This window comes from Spinacia oleracea, chromosome 4 (assembly GCF_020520425.1).
Source record: "Spinacia oleracea cultivar Varoflay chromosome 4, BTI_SOV_V1, whole genome shotgun sequence".
Classification (NCBI taxonomy): domain Eukaryota; kingdom Viridiplantae; phylum Streptophyta; class Magnoliopsida; order Caryophyllales; family Amaranthaceae; genus Spinacia; species Spinacia oleracea.
The window spans coordinates 7,601,117-7,620,550 of NC_079490.1; the positions used below are offsets into that span (position 1 = coordinate 7,601,117).

The 19,434-nt window shown below is 38.1% G+C and overlaps 1 protein-coding gene across 2 annotated transcripts; it reads left to right on the plus strand.

The window, feature by feature from the left end:
- The first annotated feature begins 275 nt into the window (after positions 1-275).
- LOC110786881 (acylamino-acid-releasing enzyme-like) lies at positions 276-13,773 on the plus strand. Of its 2 annotated transcripts, XM_056827072.1 has the most exons (18): positions 276-454; positions 563-708; positions 874-1,183; positions 1,372-1,596; positions 1,696-1,914; positions 2,037-2,111; positions 2,953-3,091; positions 5,289-5,440; positions 5,531-5,613; positions 5,697-5,818; positions 5,924-6,002; positions 6,272-6,446; positions 11,569-11,629; positions 11,770-11,892; positions 12,370-12,567; positions 12,740-12,808; positions 13,288-13,364; positions 13,492-13,773. In XM_056827072.1, exons 2-18 carry the CDS (start codon positions 621-623, stop codon positions 13,553-13,555), a joined length of 2,259 nt encoding a protein of 752 aa, XP_056683050.1. In that variant the 5' UTR covers positions 276-454; positions 563-620; the 3' UTR covers positions 13,556-13,773. The 2 variants fall into 2 exon arrangements, with proteins under 2 accessions (XP_056683050.1, XP_056683051.1); XM_056827073.1 differs by lacking the exon at positions 276-454 and having other exon boundaries at positions 529-708.
- The last annotated feature ends 5,661 nt before the right edge of the window (positions 13,774-19,434 follow it).

Here is a 19,434-nt window from a genome sequence, read left to right on the forward strand (position 1 = left end):
ATTCAACAATAAAAATAAAAATTGTTGCTTCCATTTTGCCCACACTTACTGGTGCTTGACTGCTTATTTGTTTAAGTTGGGGTGTATGCTAGTTTGAGGATTAAAGAGTGGTGATGCTAGTTTGAGGATTAAAGAGTGGTGATGCTAGTTTGAGGATTAAAGAGTGGAATATGTGATTGGGAATAAAGGACAAATTTACCAACTCTTCTCTTTTCTTTACAATAATGACATAAAACAATTTTGTTTCCATCTCAGATCCCATCACTCCCACATGTCCCCCTTAGGTGATAAAATCATAAGGACTATTCCTTTTATATTGCCAAACCCACCTAACAAACACTCTTGAATGGTTCTGGTCAGCAGGATCAAGTCCTCTATTTCAGCATTCAATCCCCAGTTTTGTGTGTTTTCTTCTTTAACAAAGTAACTTTGTTGGCAAATTTGTTTACTGGAGGTAGTTTCTCTTACATCTTATTCCTTTAATTTTGACCCTTCTGATGCTGGCTGCATGCCACTGATTTAAGTTAGTTCTGTTATGTGCACTTTTTCCTCTTCTATAAAGTGGTCGAACTGATTCAAGCCAAAAGAAGCAGAAAAGGTACAAGGAAACTCAATCGGCCATGGAGGAGGAATATGCTAGTCTGTCGACATTGCTGTTAGAATTCAGTAACATCAGTAACATTGACAAGGCTTGGGTATGCAAATCAGGTACTGGAATGATTATTGGTGTTGCATTAACTTTATATCAGATGGCTTTCATCCTACGTGTATTATTATTTTTATTATTTTCATTTTAAATTTTCATCTTAAAAAAATGTGATGTTTTTCATTGATTCTACTCTGTTTAGTACTGATTTATGTTTTTTTGCACAGGGGAAAACTCTAAGGCAATATTTTCTGCAAGTCAACCCAATACCCTTGCTAATAGTAACAGAAAGTTTATTTTGTCTGCTTCTATTCATGGGAGTGGAAACAATCCTGTGGATTTCCAATGGTCACCCTTTCCTGTAGAGGTGCGAGGGGCATCCATAATACTCCCCTCACCTTCCGGTTCAAAACTTCTCATTGTTAGAAATTCTAATGACGACTCTCCTACTAAATTTGAGATTTGGGGCCCTTCAGAATTGGAAAAGGAGTTTCTCATCCCTCAATCTATTCATGGATCATTATACACGGACGGATGGTAATTTGACTTGTATATGACACTTTCATGCCGTATATAGTTTAAAATTTTGACATCTATGGTAGTTTCGCAATCATGTCTTTCTTTTTATGCATCATCAAGGTACTTTTCTTTTGCTTTTAAAAAAAATAGTATTTCCCCCCCCCATTTTCCTCTGCTCATTGTTCATTTCTTCTCTTAACTAATAGGTTTGAGGGTGTTTCTTGGAACTTCGATGAAACACTTGTTGCATATGTTGCTGAGGAGCCTACCCCCTTGAAGCCCATTTTCAGTAACTTTGGTTATATCAATGCAAGTACCTCCTCCAGTAAGGGTTGTAACAACTGGGAAGGCCATGGAGATTGGGAGGAGGGATGGGGAGAAACGTATGTGAAAAAAAGGCGCCCTGCAGTTTTTGTCATTGATATTAACAGGTAACGAGTCACCTTTTCGATTTGGCTTTAAATATTGGTTTGTTGAATACATTTTTCTCTTGGAAGATATATAATTTAAGCATTTTATTTGTTATGCAGTGGAGAAGCGCGTGGTGTTGAAGGAATTAGTAGTACATTGAGTGTTGGTCAGCCTTTATGGGCTCCAGCAACAAATGCCTCACAACAACATCTTGTAGTTGTTGGGTGGTCTGCTGAACCAAGAAAGCTTGGCATGAAGTACTGTACTAACAGACCCTGCGCCTTATATTCTGTAGCATGTCCTTTCAACAAGTCAAAAGCTATCAAAACTGATCAAAAGTGAGTTGTTATTATCATAATTGTTGCTGGTAGAGCCTCAAGCCATCTCGTGATCATTTTAAAGAATGTGTATATTTGAATTTCTCTATCATTCATATATCCTATTTGTCTATTTGAAACAGATCAATTGCACATGAAGACTCTAATGCAGTTATGTTGACGAAAGGAATTAGCAGTGCTTTCTCTCCACGCTTTAGGTATGGTTGGATTTTTTGTTCTGCCAGTTAGTGTGTGTACTGATTTTTTTGTTGTATCTTAAATTCTTGATCCAATGGAACTCGACAGTTTGGTGTTATTGAAATATTATTATGTCTACTTCGTGATGCAAGGGCTTATTAAAGTGAAGACTAAAGTTGTTCTTTCATGTATGATACAATTTCTATTGTGCAGGGGTTTAATCTCTTTATTTTTGGATTTTCAATTTTACATGTTGTAATGCTCTCTTTCTCTTCAATTCTTTAATTAAATGGGCAGAAGTAGTCAATTATCATCTTATTCAACTAAATACGGTAGACAATGAACAAATTTGCTGCATGCCCTCAAGAACATTGAGTTCTATTGTGCAGGGGTTTCATGCAATATTGAATGAGAACCTGTTGATGGGATCTCTATATAGCTCTGGAATCTAATGAACAGACCATATTTAAGATCAAAATTTTTAGGGCATGTGAGTTTAGTTTCATGTGAAAGAAAATTTGTGCCCAAGTTCATGTATCAGAGACTTAGGAGTTAGGACTCTTGCTTTAACTATTAGCATTTGCCTATTCTTGAGCTATCACACATATGTATGATTATGTAACTGTATGAGTTGACATCCTGGTTCTGATTTAAACCTTGCATGTACTTTAACTAATATTTTGCTTCTATTTTATCACAGATTATTTTAGCCGTGTCATGTCTATTTTATCATCCAGATTATTTTTGTTATGGTTTAAACTTTAAATTAACAAGGCTAGTGAATTTGTAGACACAAACTATTCTTTGTCTCTATTATACATGAAGGCCAACTGAACACCTATTTTTTTTTTGTTTTGACAGCCCAGATGGGAGATTCCTCGTGTTCTTATCAGCCAATAGTGCTGTCAATTCAGGTGCACACAATGCAACATTTTCACTTCATAGAGTTGATTGGCCAAATGACGAGGAGCCAAATTCAGAGCTACAAATTGTTGATGTGGTGGGATCTTTGTCTCCTCGTTATTGAGTTTGTTTATGACAAACTTTTATCTTTCACTTAAAAAGTTATTTATTTTCATCCCCCCTTCCTCTATGCTGTTGTGCTCATGGTTATGTAATTTGCGGTCTGCTGGGTTGCAAATTTAGTATTGGTACACAATACATGCTTCATAGGGTATTAGTCTGGACAGGTTATTGCATATCCCTATTCCCTAATACATTTTCTTTAACATATTGAATGGTAAATTCTTGTTTATTTTCCCTAGGACGGTCAGAATGGTAAAATTTGGGGGTTGGGTGGATAAAAAAGATGCCTCTCCCCTTCCCTTTTTCTAGTTGATGCTTCAAAGGCCAGATCTGGACTTTCGGTCCAAATTCTATTGTGTCAATAAATGCCAATCCCATCGCACAGATATTTGTGTGGAAGAGGAACATATCTAAGCTAAGGTGTTACTTTTTGCCATTTTCATTTTGGTCTGTCAAGTTTAGGGAAATGGTTTTTGGTTTTGGTATGTGAAATGTTTCCCTAACCCAGGGAAAATTATGCTTCCTTAGACCTTAGTAATATGAATATGAATAGATTCCATTTCGAAGATAAATATTATCTGGAAAAACTTGACCTTATTGTCTTAGACAGGGAAAGGGTTCTACAAGATAAGGAGACAAACCCTTCTTTTGGTATGGTATGAGACTGTTACTGGGGCGAGATCATAAATTTCCAACTTCTGCAACTCATTTCCTTCGTCGGTTCTTGTTACTTTGATGCCTTGTCGATATCCGAGCTGAAGTATTGATGACACGTTAGGAAACATGTTATCATAGATAAAAAACGCGGATGCGGTTGCGTTCGCGGTAACGGTCGCGTTGTCGCGGAAACCGCTTGTAACGGAAGAATAGAACGGATCGCGGCTAACGCGGTGTGAATTTTTTGAAAAAAACCACGTTAGCATGTCTAACCCTTATTATTACATTTTTCGTCTAAAAAGTATTATATCAAGACAATATAACCAAATCTATCCTAATATGAGTGACTATTATATTCTGTGAACAAATAAGCGCTAGAAATATCATGTTTCATAAACTACATAACTAATTACAAAAATATTTTTGGTCAATTTATGTAAAAGAACGGTGTAACGGAGAAAAAAACGTCTAACGCGGCGAGTCACCGTTACGTAACGGACGTCGCGGGGAGAAAGACGTGATTTTTGTCAAACCGTAACGTAACGGGTTTTCGCGTAACGGCAAATCCAAAATAGGTTACAGAACGGCCGTTACGTAACGGAACGGATACAGGAGAGGGTTACATTGGAAATGTCATTCTGGTTCAGTTAGAGGTAGCTTGAGCGAGAAGGAGTTAAATCAGTTAAGAGGGAAGGAGAGATTAGAGAATCAGAGTCCATAAATATGCTTGGGTTGGAGGGGGGGGGGGGGGGGGGGGATTGGTGAGAGAAGTTATGTTGACAGTTTTTGAGTTACCATTTAGTTTCAGTTTGTATTTGGGAAAGAATCAAGCCTCTCAAAAGTTTTGAATGTTCTTTATTTTCTGTAGTTCCCAGTTCATCCATCCAAGATATTCATCTTTTTCCTGCAGTTTTCTGTTTCAAATTCCTAGTATATTACATAACAGCCCTCGTCAGCTCGTCTAGTTTATATCTTGATGAGGCTTGAAAGCAACTATCTGTATCAGATTTGTGCAAAACAGAAAAAAAAAACTGGTAATTGGATGCAGGGTCCATCTGTTTAGATGGTCTATCGGAGAAGGGCTTCATTGTTCTAAGGGTCCACGAGCTCTCCCAGGGAAAGGGGGAGGGGGGTGTTCCACCCTTCTCACTTATCACTAAGGAGTAAGGATGAAACATTTGGCGCAATTAATTGATCTCAGTTGTACTTGTAACTAAAATTATTCTGCTCTTTTTAGGTTGTAGCTTCTATGCTTACCTAAGTTGTTCTACAAAACATGGAAGAGATGGTTACTCAAAATGTTCTTCAAGCTTTTGTGCAACTATGACAGATTGACAGAAACTATTTTGGCATGACTACCCAGCATTTGTGAAATTGATGATTTTGAGTGAAGTTGAAATGTCCTTAACGACTTTATAAACTATAAAGGCTTTTACTGATGTCTATGATGTGATGATTCCATACGTTCCTCATTAATGTCACAAACTCACAATTGTTTGGTGTCGCTGCTGTAGGTTCCTGTTGTAATGTCTGCGGAGGATGGTTGCTTCCCTGGACTATGTTTTCCCATTTTCCTTGGGAATGCTTGGCTTTCTGATAACCGTACTGTGATTCTATCCTCGATCTGGAGGAGTACTCAAGTGATCATTTCTGTGGATGTATTGAGGTTTCTGATTCCACTTTGACATTCAGTGACCTCAGTGTTGTTAATTACTTTTATGTTATTACCTAAGAATGCATCTTTGTAATTTTGCAGTGGGAGCTTGTCGCGCATAACTCCTTATGAATCAAGTTCCTCGTGGGATATTCTTTCTCTTGATGAAGATAATATCATTGCAGGTATGTATAATAGATAACTGTTTCTAGCCTCTCCAACTGCTTAATAACTGTGAAGAAAATTTATCGTGTTCTTTGCTTTGAAGTGTGTAGCAGCCCTATAGATATTCCTGGACTCAAGTATGGTTGTCTTGTTAAGGACCAAATCCCAGGTGCCCCTTGGAATTGGCAAGATGTTCCAAGCCCCCTTTTTAGATGTTCTGAGGAGGTTATTCCCATCTGACTAAATTTTTATATCTAAAGTATTTCCCTAATAATATTTACTTGCATATGGATAACTTTGGATTAAATTTTGTTGTGTGATCCTTTACAGGTCTCATCTCGACTTTCATCACTTCAATTCAGTATAATGAAAATTCCAGTCAGAACTATTTCAGATAGCTGTACAGAAGGTAATCTCAGTTTCTGTTTTCTGCTTAATTGCATAAATGATTTATACTGAGAACTTGGAGTTCTATGTTAGATCACATCCATGCTTGTGAATTAGACCTTTTTGTCTTTAAATTCTTCTCTTATTACTAGCTAGTAATGTGCATGTACCAATTACTGCATATTTGACTTCAGTTCTTGTGAGAGTTATCTCTGCTTTCTTCTTCAACAAATTCCAGTGCATGGTCTATATGCTTTCATCTGTTAATGTTGAACCTTTATACACTACCAGGGGCGAGAAAACCTTTTGAAGCTATATTTGTCTCCCAAAGTGCAAAGAACGACACTTGTAATCCATTGATTGCAGTTCTTCATGGTGGTCCTCATGACGTTGCAACATCAAAATTCTCAAAGACATTGGCATTTTTGGCATCAACTGGGTATAATCTATTGATTGTTAATTACCGGTAAGTAATGTCACTTTTTATCCTGCATCTACTTATATGCTTATTCGGTGCTATTCATTAGTTCCTATCACAAGCCAATGTCTGAGAAATCAATTATTACTTGAAAACTACACATGGAACGGGGGGTTTTTCTCTCAGTGTAAGATAAGAACGGTTCTTATCGTGTACGCCATGGCAAGGAAAACCAAAGCTCCAATGAAGGAGACTCAAGCTCGAGAAGCTCCGAGTAAGGCACGAGGACCTGTTTCGTCAGGTCAGGGAAGGAAACACAAATCAATTGAAGAGATTATGAATGTTGAGGCACCCAATTTTGAAGACCCAGATGACGAATTCATGTTGGAGAATGATTTTCTCTCTCTCAAGAATCATTGGAGCAACTGCAACATCGATCGGCAGCTCGAGTGGAGCTATCCCAATGGTTAGGACTTAGGAGTGATGAATTCGCACTCTAAATCAGCGGACCATAGGAGTTCAGGCATAGATAAAAAATGCGGTATCGGTCGCGGAGTCTCGGTTACGGAAATGATGCGTTAGTCGCGGACCGCGTCGCGGTTGTCGCGTAGGAATTTGAAATTTGAAAAAGAAGCCCTATGTCGGCCCCATTCACTACCTACCCTAGTTCCCCTCCCCTAAACTGTACACGTGACATAATTAAAATGAATTCCTTTGTCTACCATCTCTTTCCTCTCTTGTTTTAGATTTGAAAATGGAGTTCTCTACTCTATTTCAATGGAGTTTCTCCATTTCTTTCCTTTTTCCCTTTCTTTTTGTCGACAACATGAGGAATTCGGCTGAAAACCGAGTAGATGTGAGGTTTATAACGTTTAATGCGGCCAAAATTCGTTCGGATCGGTTGCACCGGCCGAGATCTCAGCGTTTTTAAAAACACCTTTACAACCCGAGATATCTCGTATCGCCAGCCTCCAAAACCTTGTTAACTCGGGCGATAAGAGTTAACTCGGGCGAGTTTTTACACCATGAGTTCAGGTAACCCAATCGCGCCGATTTTGGATTTTGTGAATATACAAGCAATTTGCGGGAGAATACACAATAGTGAGATTGCAAATTTCAGAAACAGTTGTGTAAAAATTGAAATAGATGACATTAAGGATGAGGGGGATTTTTGGAATTCTTCTGTTTGTCTGATTTTGGGGGCAAATCCTCCAATTAATGTCATAGAGGGATTCATACGTCGTATATGGAGGAATTTGGGGTTGATAAGGTTGCTTTGCTAAAAATAAAGGGGTGTTCATTGTTCGATTCAATACAACTGAGAATAGGGATAAAGTACTATCTAATGTGACCCCATTCTTTGAAAAGAAACCAATGTTTCTGAAAGCTTGGGACCTTGATACTAACTTCTCTAAGGAGGATATCCAATTTGTTCCTACTTGGATCAAAATGCACAATCTGGATATCAAGTATTGGGGTGAGTAATCTCTGTTTAAGATTGCTGGAAAAATTGGGAGGCCTGTCAAGATGGACCAGGCAACATTGAAGAGAGAGAGAGAAGTTGCATTTTGCAAGAGTTTTAGTAGAAGTTGCTTTGACACAGGAGTTTCCAAACTGCACTCATTTTGTCAATGAAAAAGGGAACTAGTGGAGATTCATGTTGAATATGAATGGAAACCAGTTTTGTGTAACACTTGCAAAGGATATGGACATGGAACTGCAGATTGCAAGAAAACAGGAGGGAGGAGAATATGGGTGCCAAAGATGACTGTGCCTCATGATGGGAAGCAGAACAGTAATGATGATGCGGTCTTTGAGGTAGTTAGAAGAACAATTAGAGCTCCTAGCTCCATTGTTCAACCAGTGACTACAAGCAATCATTTTCAAGCCTTAGCTGACTCACCTGGAATTTTAAGTGCATTACACATTTACACGTGCAAAATGTTTCAAATGCTGTTATTCATACTCGTCGAGGGGGAGAACCTGCTGACAAGTATGGATAAGTTGATAATATGGAATGTTAGGGGTCTCAACAATCACAAGAAGCAAAAGGAGGTGAAGAATTTCATCCAAATTCATAAATGTTGGCTGGTGGGACTCCTAGAAACGAAGGTCAAAGATGCTAACATGGGAACTTTGTACCTTAATGTTTTTTCTGGTTGGTTTTTTACTACTAATTCTGCTTATCATGAGGGAGGCAGGATAGTATTGGCTTGGAATCCTCAAGTTTTTGATGTTGATATTAAATTTTGTTCAAGCCAATTGATCCATTGTGGGGTCATTCCTAAGCAAGGCATGCCTTGTTTTGGTTTATCTTTAGTCTATGCTTTTAAGGAAGCTAGTGCAAGAGAACAATTACGGCAAGAGGTTAGAAAAATGGCTTCTACTAATCTCGGTGCCTGGTTAATGGGAGGGGATTTTAACTATGTTATAAATGCTGATGAGAGGGTTGGTGCCGCTGTTAGACAAAGTGAGATGAACCTTATTCGAGAATGCTTTAGCGACTGTGACTTGTCTGATGCGTCTTCTGTGGGTAATTTCTACACTTGGAATAACAAGCAAGCTGGAACAACTAGAGTATTCTCTAAGCTTATCAGGATGCTGGGGTGAGATTTCTAGAAGAAGGTGAGTTTGATCATTATGCTGCACTTATTAGTGTATATCCTATATTGTGGACAGTGGTAGGAAACCTTTCAGATACTTCCCTATTTGGAAAGAGTCTACAAAGTATGATGGCATTGTGGAAGCAGTTTGGAATTCTAGTATACATGGATCTCCTATGTACAGTGTGGTGCAAAAACTGAAAAAGCTCAAGATTGAGTTTAAACAGCTAAATAGGGAGGGTTTTGGTGATTTACAGGTTGCTGACCGAAGAGCACAGGAGAATATGTTGATATGTTGATATACCAGAGGGCTCTTCACTTAGATCCTAGAAATGAAGATTTAGCACACAAAGAAAGGTAGGCACAGAGGAATATAAGTCTGTACATATACAAATGCATCGCTAAAATGATTTGTATGCGACTTAAGCATGTACTGCCTGAATTAATAGCAATTAATCAAGGTGCATTTGTTCATGAAAGGTTTATTATACACAATATGATTTGTCAAGATATGGTGAGGAAGTATGGAAGGAAAAACAATACTCCCAGTTGTTTAATGAAGCTGGATTTGCGCAAAGCTTATGATACAATTAGCTGGGACTTTCTTTAAGAGATGCTCACTGCTTTAAAATTCCTACTCCTTTTATTCAGAAGATTATGGTTTGTGTACGGTCTCCAAAATTTTCCCCTGTTAATCAATGGCACTATGCATGAGTTCTTTTCCTCTGGTAGAGGGTTGAGACAAGGGGATCATCTCTTCCCCCCTACTGTTTGTGATATGTATGGAATACTTGTCCAGAGTTCTCTCTGAAGTATGCAAGCTCCCAAATTTGAAGTTCCATCCCCGTTGTTCGTCTTTGAAACTCCCTCATATGGGTTTTGCAGACGACATCATACTATGCAGCAAGGGAGATGTAAACTCTATATATATGCTCTTTGCAGGGGTGTAATTTTTTTTCAGATAGCTTTGGTCTACAAGCTAACCCTCAGAAGTCTGCAATATATTTTATCTGGAATGAAGGATGCCGATGTTCCGAAGGTTTTTAATATCTAGGGTTTCAGTAGGGGTAGCATGCCCTTTAGATATTTAGGCATACCCATCTGTTCAAATAAAATCAACACGGCTGAATGTGAACACTTGGTTGACAGAATGACAGCTAGAATTAGAATTTGGAGTACTCGAAACATCTCTTACACTGGCAGAATTCAACTGATTAACTCAGTTTTGATTAGCATCCATATTTATTGGTTTCAACTGATTTCAAGTGGATAAATAGTGTGTACATAAAAAGACGAGGATTGGTGGGAGTATCAGCCTGCTGGTGTTGGAAAAGGGTGTGATGTTAAAAACCAGATCAAGGTGCAGTTTACTGATAACCAGTTTCAACAACTGTAATTCTCAATTCAGAAGATCTATAAGGTTATTGTGGGTGATATGGAGCCTATTAACTGGACATCTATGGTATGGCAGAGGCTTGGAGAGTTCCTAAGCACAGAGTTATTACTTGGTTAGCAATGATGGGGAGACTGAAAACAAGAGAAAGATTATACATGTTTGGTATCAGTTTGGAGCAGAATTGTGCCATTTGTGATGCTCATGTTGAAACTCATCAACACTTATTTTTTGATTGTGTCTATAGTCAGAGATGCCTGTATGAGTTATTGCGATGGGTTGGAATAAGAGCCCGTCCTGTCACTCTAGCAGGTGTGTTGAACTGGATTTCAAACAGAAGCAAGATTAGCTATTTCAGGAAAGGAGTTGCCTCTACAGTTGTGCTAGCCACTGTGTATAATATTTGGCTAGTAAGGAATGATTCTCATTGGAATTATAAAGTAATCTGTATAGATAAATGTATAAAGAATGTTAAAAGGGGAGTATTGGGTAGATTTACTAGTATAGTTCCTAGAAAGATAAGGGACGTGGATCATAATTGGTTATGCAGCCTTAGAGCTTAAGTGTTGCTTTAGGCAGTCTGTTGCCTATTGGTGTTGATCTTGTCTGTTGCAAGGTCTGTAGGTTGTTTTTTGGTTCTTTTTTTTGCAATATAATTCCTCTTGCTTATCAAAAAAAAAAATGTCAGAGAAATCTCACAGTAGTTAAAGATTGAGCTAAATGAGCTTAAAAAGAGTGTGAGAGGAAGGGTCTGAGATTTAAAATGCTAGTTAACAGCAACTCCTATGGAATTTTGGGACATCAATGATTAAACCCTCAACTCTAACTAATGACTGACATGGAATCTTTCTTTGAAATGCTTTCATTGAGGAAGAGGGTCAGTTATGTTTTACGGAGTAATTGCCAAGAAGACCTTTGAAAGGTAAAGGTAGTGAGCGCTGAAGATACTTTCCCCTTTTTTCATTATAGTTACGTTTCTTAAGTTTGTTATCTTCTTAATCAGTATGCCTTGAAGTTATACTAAAGATATCAAGTCAGGCATTTTTCTTGTATTTTCTAAGTAGAAGTTTAAGTAGTTAGGTAACAATTTCTCATAGTTTACTTCTTTTGTTTGGTCCTTAACATTTCTGAATTCTGACCTCAGTTTTATGGCACTCCTTGCATCCTAGCACAGAGGTTCTCTGGGATTTGGCGAAGAAGCACTGCAGTCTCTTCCCGGGAACGTTGGATCTCAGGTCTTATTTGGTTATTGCAAGTTCCAATTTCTTCATTGTTGAGTCATTGAATTTCTAATGCTATATGGATATAATTTGTCACCATATACCGATAGAACTATAGAAGGAAAGAGATATCACAATGAAAATTCTATATGCAGGACGTCAATGATGTGCTTACTGCCATAGACCATGTTATCGGCTTGAAGCTGGCTGACCCTCCTAGAATTGCTGTGTTTGGTGGTTCCCATGGTGGCTTTTTGAGTGCCCACCTTATTGGTCAGGTATATGGCAGGTTTATTTCTTTTGGGCTTTAATGACATTCATTATTGATCACATGCATCTCTTAATGGGGCCTCTCTTTGGCTTTCCATTTCCGTCTTTCATAACCTTAACTCATGTAATCTGCTATTTCTCTTTCTTTCATGCTATCTGTAATGTTAGCAGAAATGCTAATTTCTTCTTTAAAACTCAAAATAATTATTGTCCACTTTCCATTGTTTCTTAAAGGAAGTAGTACTGCAGAAATGGAATTAAAAGAAAAGGATAACACATGCTGCAATAAGAATGAGAAATATTATATAAAAAACGAAAGCAACATGACATTAAAATCGTCAGTGGATGGAGAATTTAGGAACCTTCTTTAGAAAAGGGAACACTTGTTCATTGTGTTTTAACTTTTGTGTACCAATTGGCCAATTTGACATGATCACTGAGCACTTGAATGAGGATTACTGTCTCAAAGATTTCTTTTGTTGCAGGCCCCCGATATGTTTTCTGTAGCAGCAATCTGGAATCCTGTTTGTAATCTTGCATTGATGGTTGGAACTACTGATATCCCTGATTGGTGCTTTGTAAATTCTTATGGAAGTGATGGTAAAACCGACTTTACAGAAGCACCATCTAAGGAAAATCTGAATGTCTTTTATGACAAGTCCCCTATCTCGCATGTCCATAAGGTATACAAGTATTTCACAACTGCTGATCTTATGCATCTGGATTTTTCTTGTAACTATTGTTGAATTTCCATGCTAAGAGTATTTCTGATATTCAGTACCTCTTTGCTGTTACTTTATGCATGCACCTCTAAACAAGACATGAAAATAGCCGAGCTGTCTGTGAACTTTGCAGGTCAAAGCACCTACGCTGTTTCTTTTAGGCGCCCAGGATCTTCGAGTTCCAGTTCCTGATGGATTGCAGGTGACTTGGTTTCTTCTACCAACTACAGTCTTTTTATTAGATTCCTACACCATGTGTTTATAATTTTACATGCCGCTTTCTGGTCTCTCAAGGGTAAGAAAAATATGTATTACAGTATTAGTGATGGTTACGTATCACAAAAACTAGTTGAATGCACAACGAAACTGCCTAAACAAGACTTCTTGAACAGAAAACAACCAGAGACAATGAATCACTACAAAAAATATTTCAGTAAATAAAATACGGCACAATTTTATAATTAGCAGTTCTTGGTAGGTTGACTGTAAACTATCCTTACCTTCAGCTTTAACTGGACAAAGCACCCATTTTTGCTGGCCCTGAAACCATTGTCCTACACTCCTGTTGGAAGTGAATGGTGTACTGGTTTAAGTTTGTAAAGGTTGAAGTATTTGGTAATTTGGTGTGTTTGATCTCTTATTATGCTGTGAATTGACTTCATTATGCTAATTCTATGCTAGTATGCGCGTGCATTAAAGGAGAGAGGAATTGAGGTTAAGGTAATTATGTTTCCTGAGGATGTACACGAGATATCCAGGTAAAATGTTCGTTTATCAGCAGGCTACGTTAAAATTTTCCCTTGTATATATAATTCCTGAAAGTCTGAAACCATGAACTTCTGCTCAAATGTTTTATGTTATTCCTTTCGGTTCATTTTGCTGCAGGCCTCAATCTGAAGTTGAGAGCTTTCTTAATATTGCAATGTGGTTCAAGAAGTATTGTCAGTAATAGGTCAAGTGCCATTCTCATGAAGAGAGATGCTTCACAGAAGATGTCAGTGTGAACCGGATTTCCGCTGTTGAAGTTGCAAAGATCTGGGATTGTTCATTTCTTTCAAACAATAGCAAAGTAATTAAGATTTATAACAATATCATATTCAAAGGGGAAATTTACATGGCGATCTTATGGTTCATGCGGTTTAATCTTCTATTATTATTATTTACGAATTTTTAATGACCTTACTTTTTAGTGGCGCGCTAAACCCCGCCTCATTAATACTTAACCGCCCTATTAAATGTCCTAAATACCCCTCCTTATATTTAACCCATTCAACTTTTTACCAACTTTTACCCCATTTCCCCTCTTCTACAGTTTTTACCCATCTTCAACCCTCCTTCAACCATCAACTCCAAACAGAATCTGGCTGGTCGAAACCCAGATTCCGGCTAAAAATCCGGCGGTTTCCAAGATTTTCGGTCCATCCTTCTCCCTTCCCTGCAAAGTCGACAATCCACCTATATTCCGGCATAGTCAATCGCCTGCTAGAGGGTAAGCAGAATCAATTCGGCAAGTAGAGGGCAGGAGGTGTGCGACAATAATGGACCCACCGGAGTAATTCCGCGGTGGTGGTCGGAAAGAATGGCAGCAAATAAAGGCAAGGCTCCGGAGAATCTGTACTGAATATTAGCATGTTGATTGTTAAATATCAACTTCGATGACTTTGAGTGATTCACGGAAAGTAGGAGACCATACTACTCGATAACCCACCTTTGATGAGCAAAAACAAAACTCTATTTCTCACTCTTTATCTTCAATTTAGATAATTTTTTTAAGTCATAAAAGGCACAAATTATAAAATTAAAGGAAACCCTGAAAAGATTTGGCCTTTAATTTTACGAAAATGGACTAAATAACTTGGAATTTTGATAATTTAATGGTTGTAGAGTCTGATGTTTCTATTTGACGAATGTGCTTTCACACTTCAATGGACAGTGTATTTTTTTTAGTTCTACTACGAGTTCCTACCGCTTTCAGCGAGTGGACTAATCTCCCGATGGAATTTGCATGGGTACCTCAATGGGCAGTATCCCTCCCAGTTGAGATTTTTTCCACTCCCAAGGCTCGAACCCGAGACCTTTGTTAAGGAGCAAGAGGTCCTTAACCACTCATGCCAACCTCAATTGGTTTCAATGGACAATATATGATTGAATGTTTCAATGTATATGATTGAAAATGTATATGATTGAATGTTTCGATGTATATTTTGAAAATTTGAAAAATGTTTCAATGGACAGTATATGGCACTTCAATGTTTCAATGTATATGATTGACTTGCTTTTGGTTGTTAATACTTTCCACAGATTATGCTAAATTACTACTTTCAGTCAAATTGTAATGAATATATATACCAATTGGTGTAACTTTTGTAAAGAAACAAGACATATAATAATGCTTATTGGTAAACTTAACTTTGGACTTAGACTTAGACTTTCTTGTTTTAAGCTTGGACCATGGTGAAGACTTATTCACTTTGAGCTTGGACCATAGTTGAAGCTTAAAGTGAAGAAATCTCCACCATGGTCCAAGCTCAAAACGAAGAAGTCCCTTTGTTAAAATGAAAAATAAAAAAATAAAAAAATCGATTTATAATAAATAAAAATAAAAATTAATTCGATTAATACTCTTTTTCTCTTTCTAAAAATTTAAATCCATTTATTATTATTATTATTATTATTATTATTATTATTATTATTATTATTATTATTATTATTATTATTATTATTATTATTATTATTATTATTATTATTATTGTTGTTGTTCCGGTGTTGAAGTGGATGAAACAATGGGCTTCGAATGAAGGCCCTTTTGTGTGTGTTGAAGATCTTGCTAGCTCGAATGTGTTGTGTCCAAATCAACCTGCACAATAAACAAGTTACTAGCCTCGGGGGTGTTTCCGAGGAAAGCCCCTCCGATGCCTAAGTAAGAACGATGCTCGGATTCTAGAGAGAGAAGTTGTAACACCCCCGATTTACTACTAGAAATAAATAGAAATATAAAAGACTTTATAATAAATTGCGGAAGCTTACACCTCAATCGGAGGTATCACCGCCACACTTGACCACATTGTCAAGTGCTAAGGCTTACAAAACTCAAACTATTACAACTCAATTACTAGGTGATCTATTTACAACCGTACAACTGAATAATATTAAACTGTCATACAAGACTAAACGATAGAACTTGAGCTCCTTCAACTTCTAACTGCGATCCTTCACGATCAATCTGCTCCAGTCATCTTGACTGCTCACCATAGAGGACAAATTCCAAAAGGGTCGTCGCAGGGCCACCATAAGAAAAAGACATGGCCGCAAACACACATAGCAAATAAACACACACGTCAGCAAAAAGCTGAGTAATCACCTGTTACAAGCAGAAACATACTAATATAGAATAATAAAGACTCATGTAAACAATGTAGTATGAAACTACATTTCAAGTATGATCCCAAAGATAAAACTAACTCCATACTCTATGAAAACTATAAATCTTCTCTTCATATGAACCTCAAATATATTGATATGATCTTTTCCTCTACTAAACATAATCAAACCAATAGGTTCCATATTTGCTCTTTGTTCTATACCTAGCCTTGGACATGGGTAATTCGAATAATAAACCAACAAGTATAAAAACTTGAAACTCTCGATAGCTACTAGAAAGACTCTCTGAGTCAAGGCCACTTTTGGACCAAATCCCACTTTTTGGGGAGATTAAGAAAAATAAAGATAGTATCTTGCTCCTCTACTAGTGGTTACTAGCTATCTCCTCACCAACATGCCAAGGACTAAGGTCTATAACGATGAGCCTCAAACCAATAATATAACAGTTATTTTTGACCTTCTCATAATATGAATAATATGATCGAGACCTATGACGGGTTAATAAATAAAGTACTTCTCAATGGCACAAAAGTTCCCAAATATAATTGTTTATCAGGCTATATATTACTATCTCTTTTTGGAAATTTCACTAATGCCCAAATACGATTTTTGATCACTCACAAAAAAACGATACGATCTAATCTTCAATGTACTCTAAACTCATCCTTCATAGCCAAAGTATACTCTCCCTTACACAATAATAATAACATCTATATAAACTATAAACAATATCAAGAAAAACAATGACAAGAATGGGATTGCTATATTGATCGCACAAACAGATCGTAATACATAAATTGCACATAAAGTAGCAGCTTTAATAACACAACGAAGCCATAATCCAACAATACATTATTAATACAATTCCAATACTATAGACAAACATCTCCAAAGAATAAGCGCGATTAAGCATAATAACTAATATACACAAACAACATGAACAAGATTACGTGCGCGTGATTACAACTAATAATATACGCAAACAATTAGAAGGGACTAAGCGTGATTACACATAATAATTAATAAATATGAATAACTCAATAGACTAGGTCTGTGTGATTACCTTCCGATTGTTTATATTCAAGAATAGTGTAAAAGTGAGGTTCGGATACAAACTTGCAACGATATGGTTGCCTCGACTAGTATGCAGATAAGATGGAAGACATGATAATGTGGGCTACTCATGAAATTTGTTTAAGACTCGTAAGATGAATCAAATGATGATGTGAAATTGAAAAGAGGATTAATGGGTATGATTTGAAACATGATTGGGAATTATGATTAATTTGTTGAGGATAGTTTCAATATCACGCAAACCGTGAGGAAATCGGCTGCTCTAAGTATCAACAAAGAAATATTGGGGTTAACAAAATATATATAGTACTTATAATAAGAGTCCTATTAAATTTAAAATAGTATTTTTAAACTTTCCAAAAATTTGAAAAGAGACTAAATAAAAACGAAAAATCATTTAATAATACTTATAACTTCTTTTTGTTCCCATAAAATATATTTTACGAAATCATAAAATATTGGGGTATTACAATCTATCCCCCTTAAAAAAAGTTTCGTCCCGAAACTTAAAGTTAGAAAAATATAGGGTATTACAATCTACCCTCCTTAAAGGAAGTTTCGTCCCGAAACTTAAAGTTACAAAAATATAGGGTATTACAGAAGTTCTCTAGAAGAGTAGTCTTAAGGCGTGAAAATGGACGTACCTTGGTAAGTGAGCCATGACGGGTTATTTATAGTGTTTGTGCAATAAATGCCCTTAGGTTATTTATTGCAAGTGGGTCTTGGGCCTTAATTGGTGGCTGAATAGCCTTTTGGACTGTAGTGGGTTTGATGTTGTTGTTGTAAGCCTTTGGGCTTTGGACTTAATGGCCCAATTGGTATTCAATTGGGAGCCCAAACAACATGCCCCCCAGACCCGGCCCATTTTGGAGTAAATGGGTGGGTTTCCAGCTGTCGGAAGTCAAAAGGGTTCCCTCTCTTTTTTCAAAAAAGAAGTTATTTTTTTGCATTGATGACAAGTGTTGGGACTTGTTGTAAGTAGTGGGAATCGTGGGTTTTGAGGGAGTCGACGCGCCTTTCTTTTTTCTTATAAATACTGGACGCGACTTCTTTTCGAACCTTTACTTTCCCTTTCTTTTCAAAAGCTCTCCATTTTCTAGTGAATCGTTGCCTTGGCATATCTTCAGATCTACGGTTTTCGGTTAGCTCTGGTCTTCGGGAACTTGCTTTGTTCGCTCTGTCGGCAAATTCCGCGTCGGAGGAAGGTAATTTGCTTGCGAGCCTTGCCCTTTTTCTTGCTTTTCCGAATCCTGCTCTTTTTCTTGCATTCTCTTCTACTCCTCCCTCTGAACCCTAGATTTAAGTTTTTCAGCCATGGCCAGGGATAAGGGTAAAGGTAAGTTTGTTGGTGGTCCTTCTGAGGAGAGGAGAAATTTTCCCTCGGAGAAGGCGCGAAATTCTTCGAGGGGTTGGACCTCGGAAAAGCCGGTGAAGAAAGCATCGGCTGGTTGGGACGCCTCGAAAGATGGCGCTGTTGGGGGATCCAGTGGATCCGAGCGTGCTGCTTCTGGTAAGAAAGCTGGTTCTTCGGGTCGCCGCCAGTCTTATCCTGAGTTTCCTGTTCACTGGACTGAGGCTGATCCGAAGGGCAAGTTTGCTTCGATTTTGCATGAGACCACTAAAATCGATGGTCCGTTGGAGAAGTCAGTGAATGGTAACTGGCTGGTGGAGGCGAAGCTGGGAGCCTATCATCGGAGAGCCGAAGAGCTGTATGGGATCCAACATGCCTTGGGGTATTGGTGCGAACTTCCTGATCAAGAGCGTCCTCGGGTGACTCATCCGCCGAGGGGTTTCATTTCTGTGTACACTCATCAACTGGAAAATGGTCTCCATTTTCCTTTAGATCCATTCATTTCCGAGCTCTTGGTGTCGTACAACATCAGTTTGGCTCAACTTACGCCCAAGTCTATGCGGCACATCATCGGATTTCGGTGGGTGTGCGATTTCGTGAACTTCCCTTGTTTTGTGGCCGTCTTCAGAGACCTTCATGATCTGTCCTTCAACCACGCCTCCAAGGGTGATGGGTATGGCTGGTGGACTATTGTTAACAAGAGGTCTCGGAAGAAGGGCGAGCCTAACTACATCACCGCTTATCCGTACCTCAGTTCCGACCATAATTGGAAGACGAAATGGTTGCTCGTTCGTGTTCCCACGGATCCGAAGCATCCCAATTTCTACCGCCCTCCAAAGTGGTTTGTAACGCCCGATCTTGACATGTCGGGGGTGCCTGCTCCGGATCGGAGGCACCGACATTATGTGGACCTCCTGCAGTGGTTTCTGTGCTCGGGAGGATAACTATAAACTGCCCGCCAACTGGCTTCCGAACCTTCATTACATTCTTCGGGAGGACATTCTTGCTTGCGCCGGTTTCAG

Coding starts and splice junctions, on each gene's coding strand:
- LOC110786881 (XM_056827072.1), top strand. CDS start 621: ATGGAGGAGGAATATGCTAGTCTGTCGACATTGCTGTTAGAATTCAGT. Junction 2,112..2,952: donor GCTTTCTCTCCACGCTTTAG/GTATGGTTGGAT, acceptor TTGTTTTGACAG/CCCAGATGGGAGATTCCTCG. Junction 5,441..5,530: donor ATTTCTGTGGATGTATTGAG/GTTTCTGATTCC, acceptor GTAATTTTGCAG/TGGGAGCTTGTCGCGCATAA.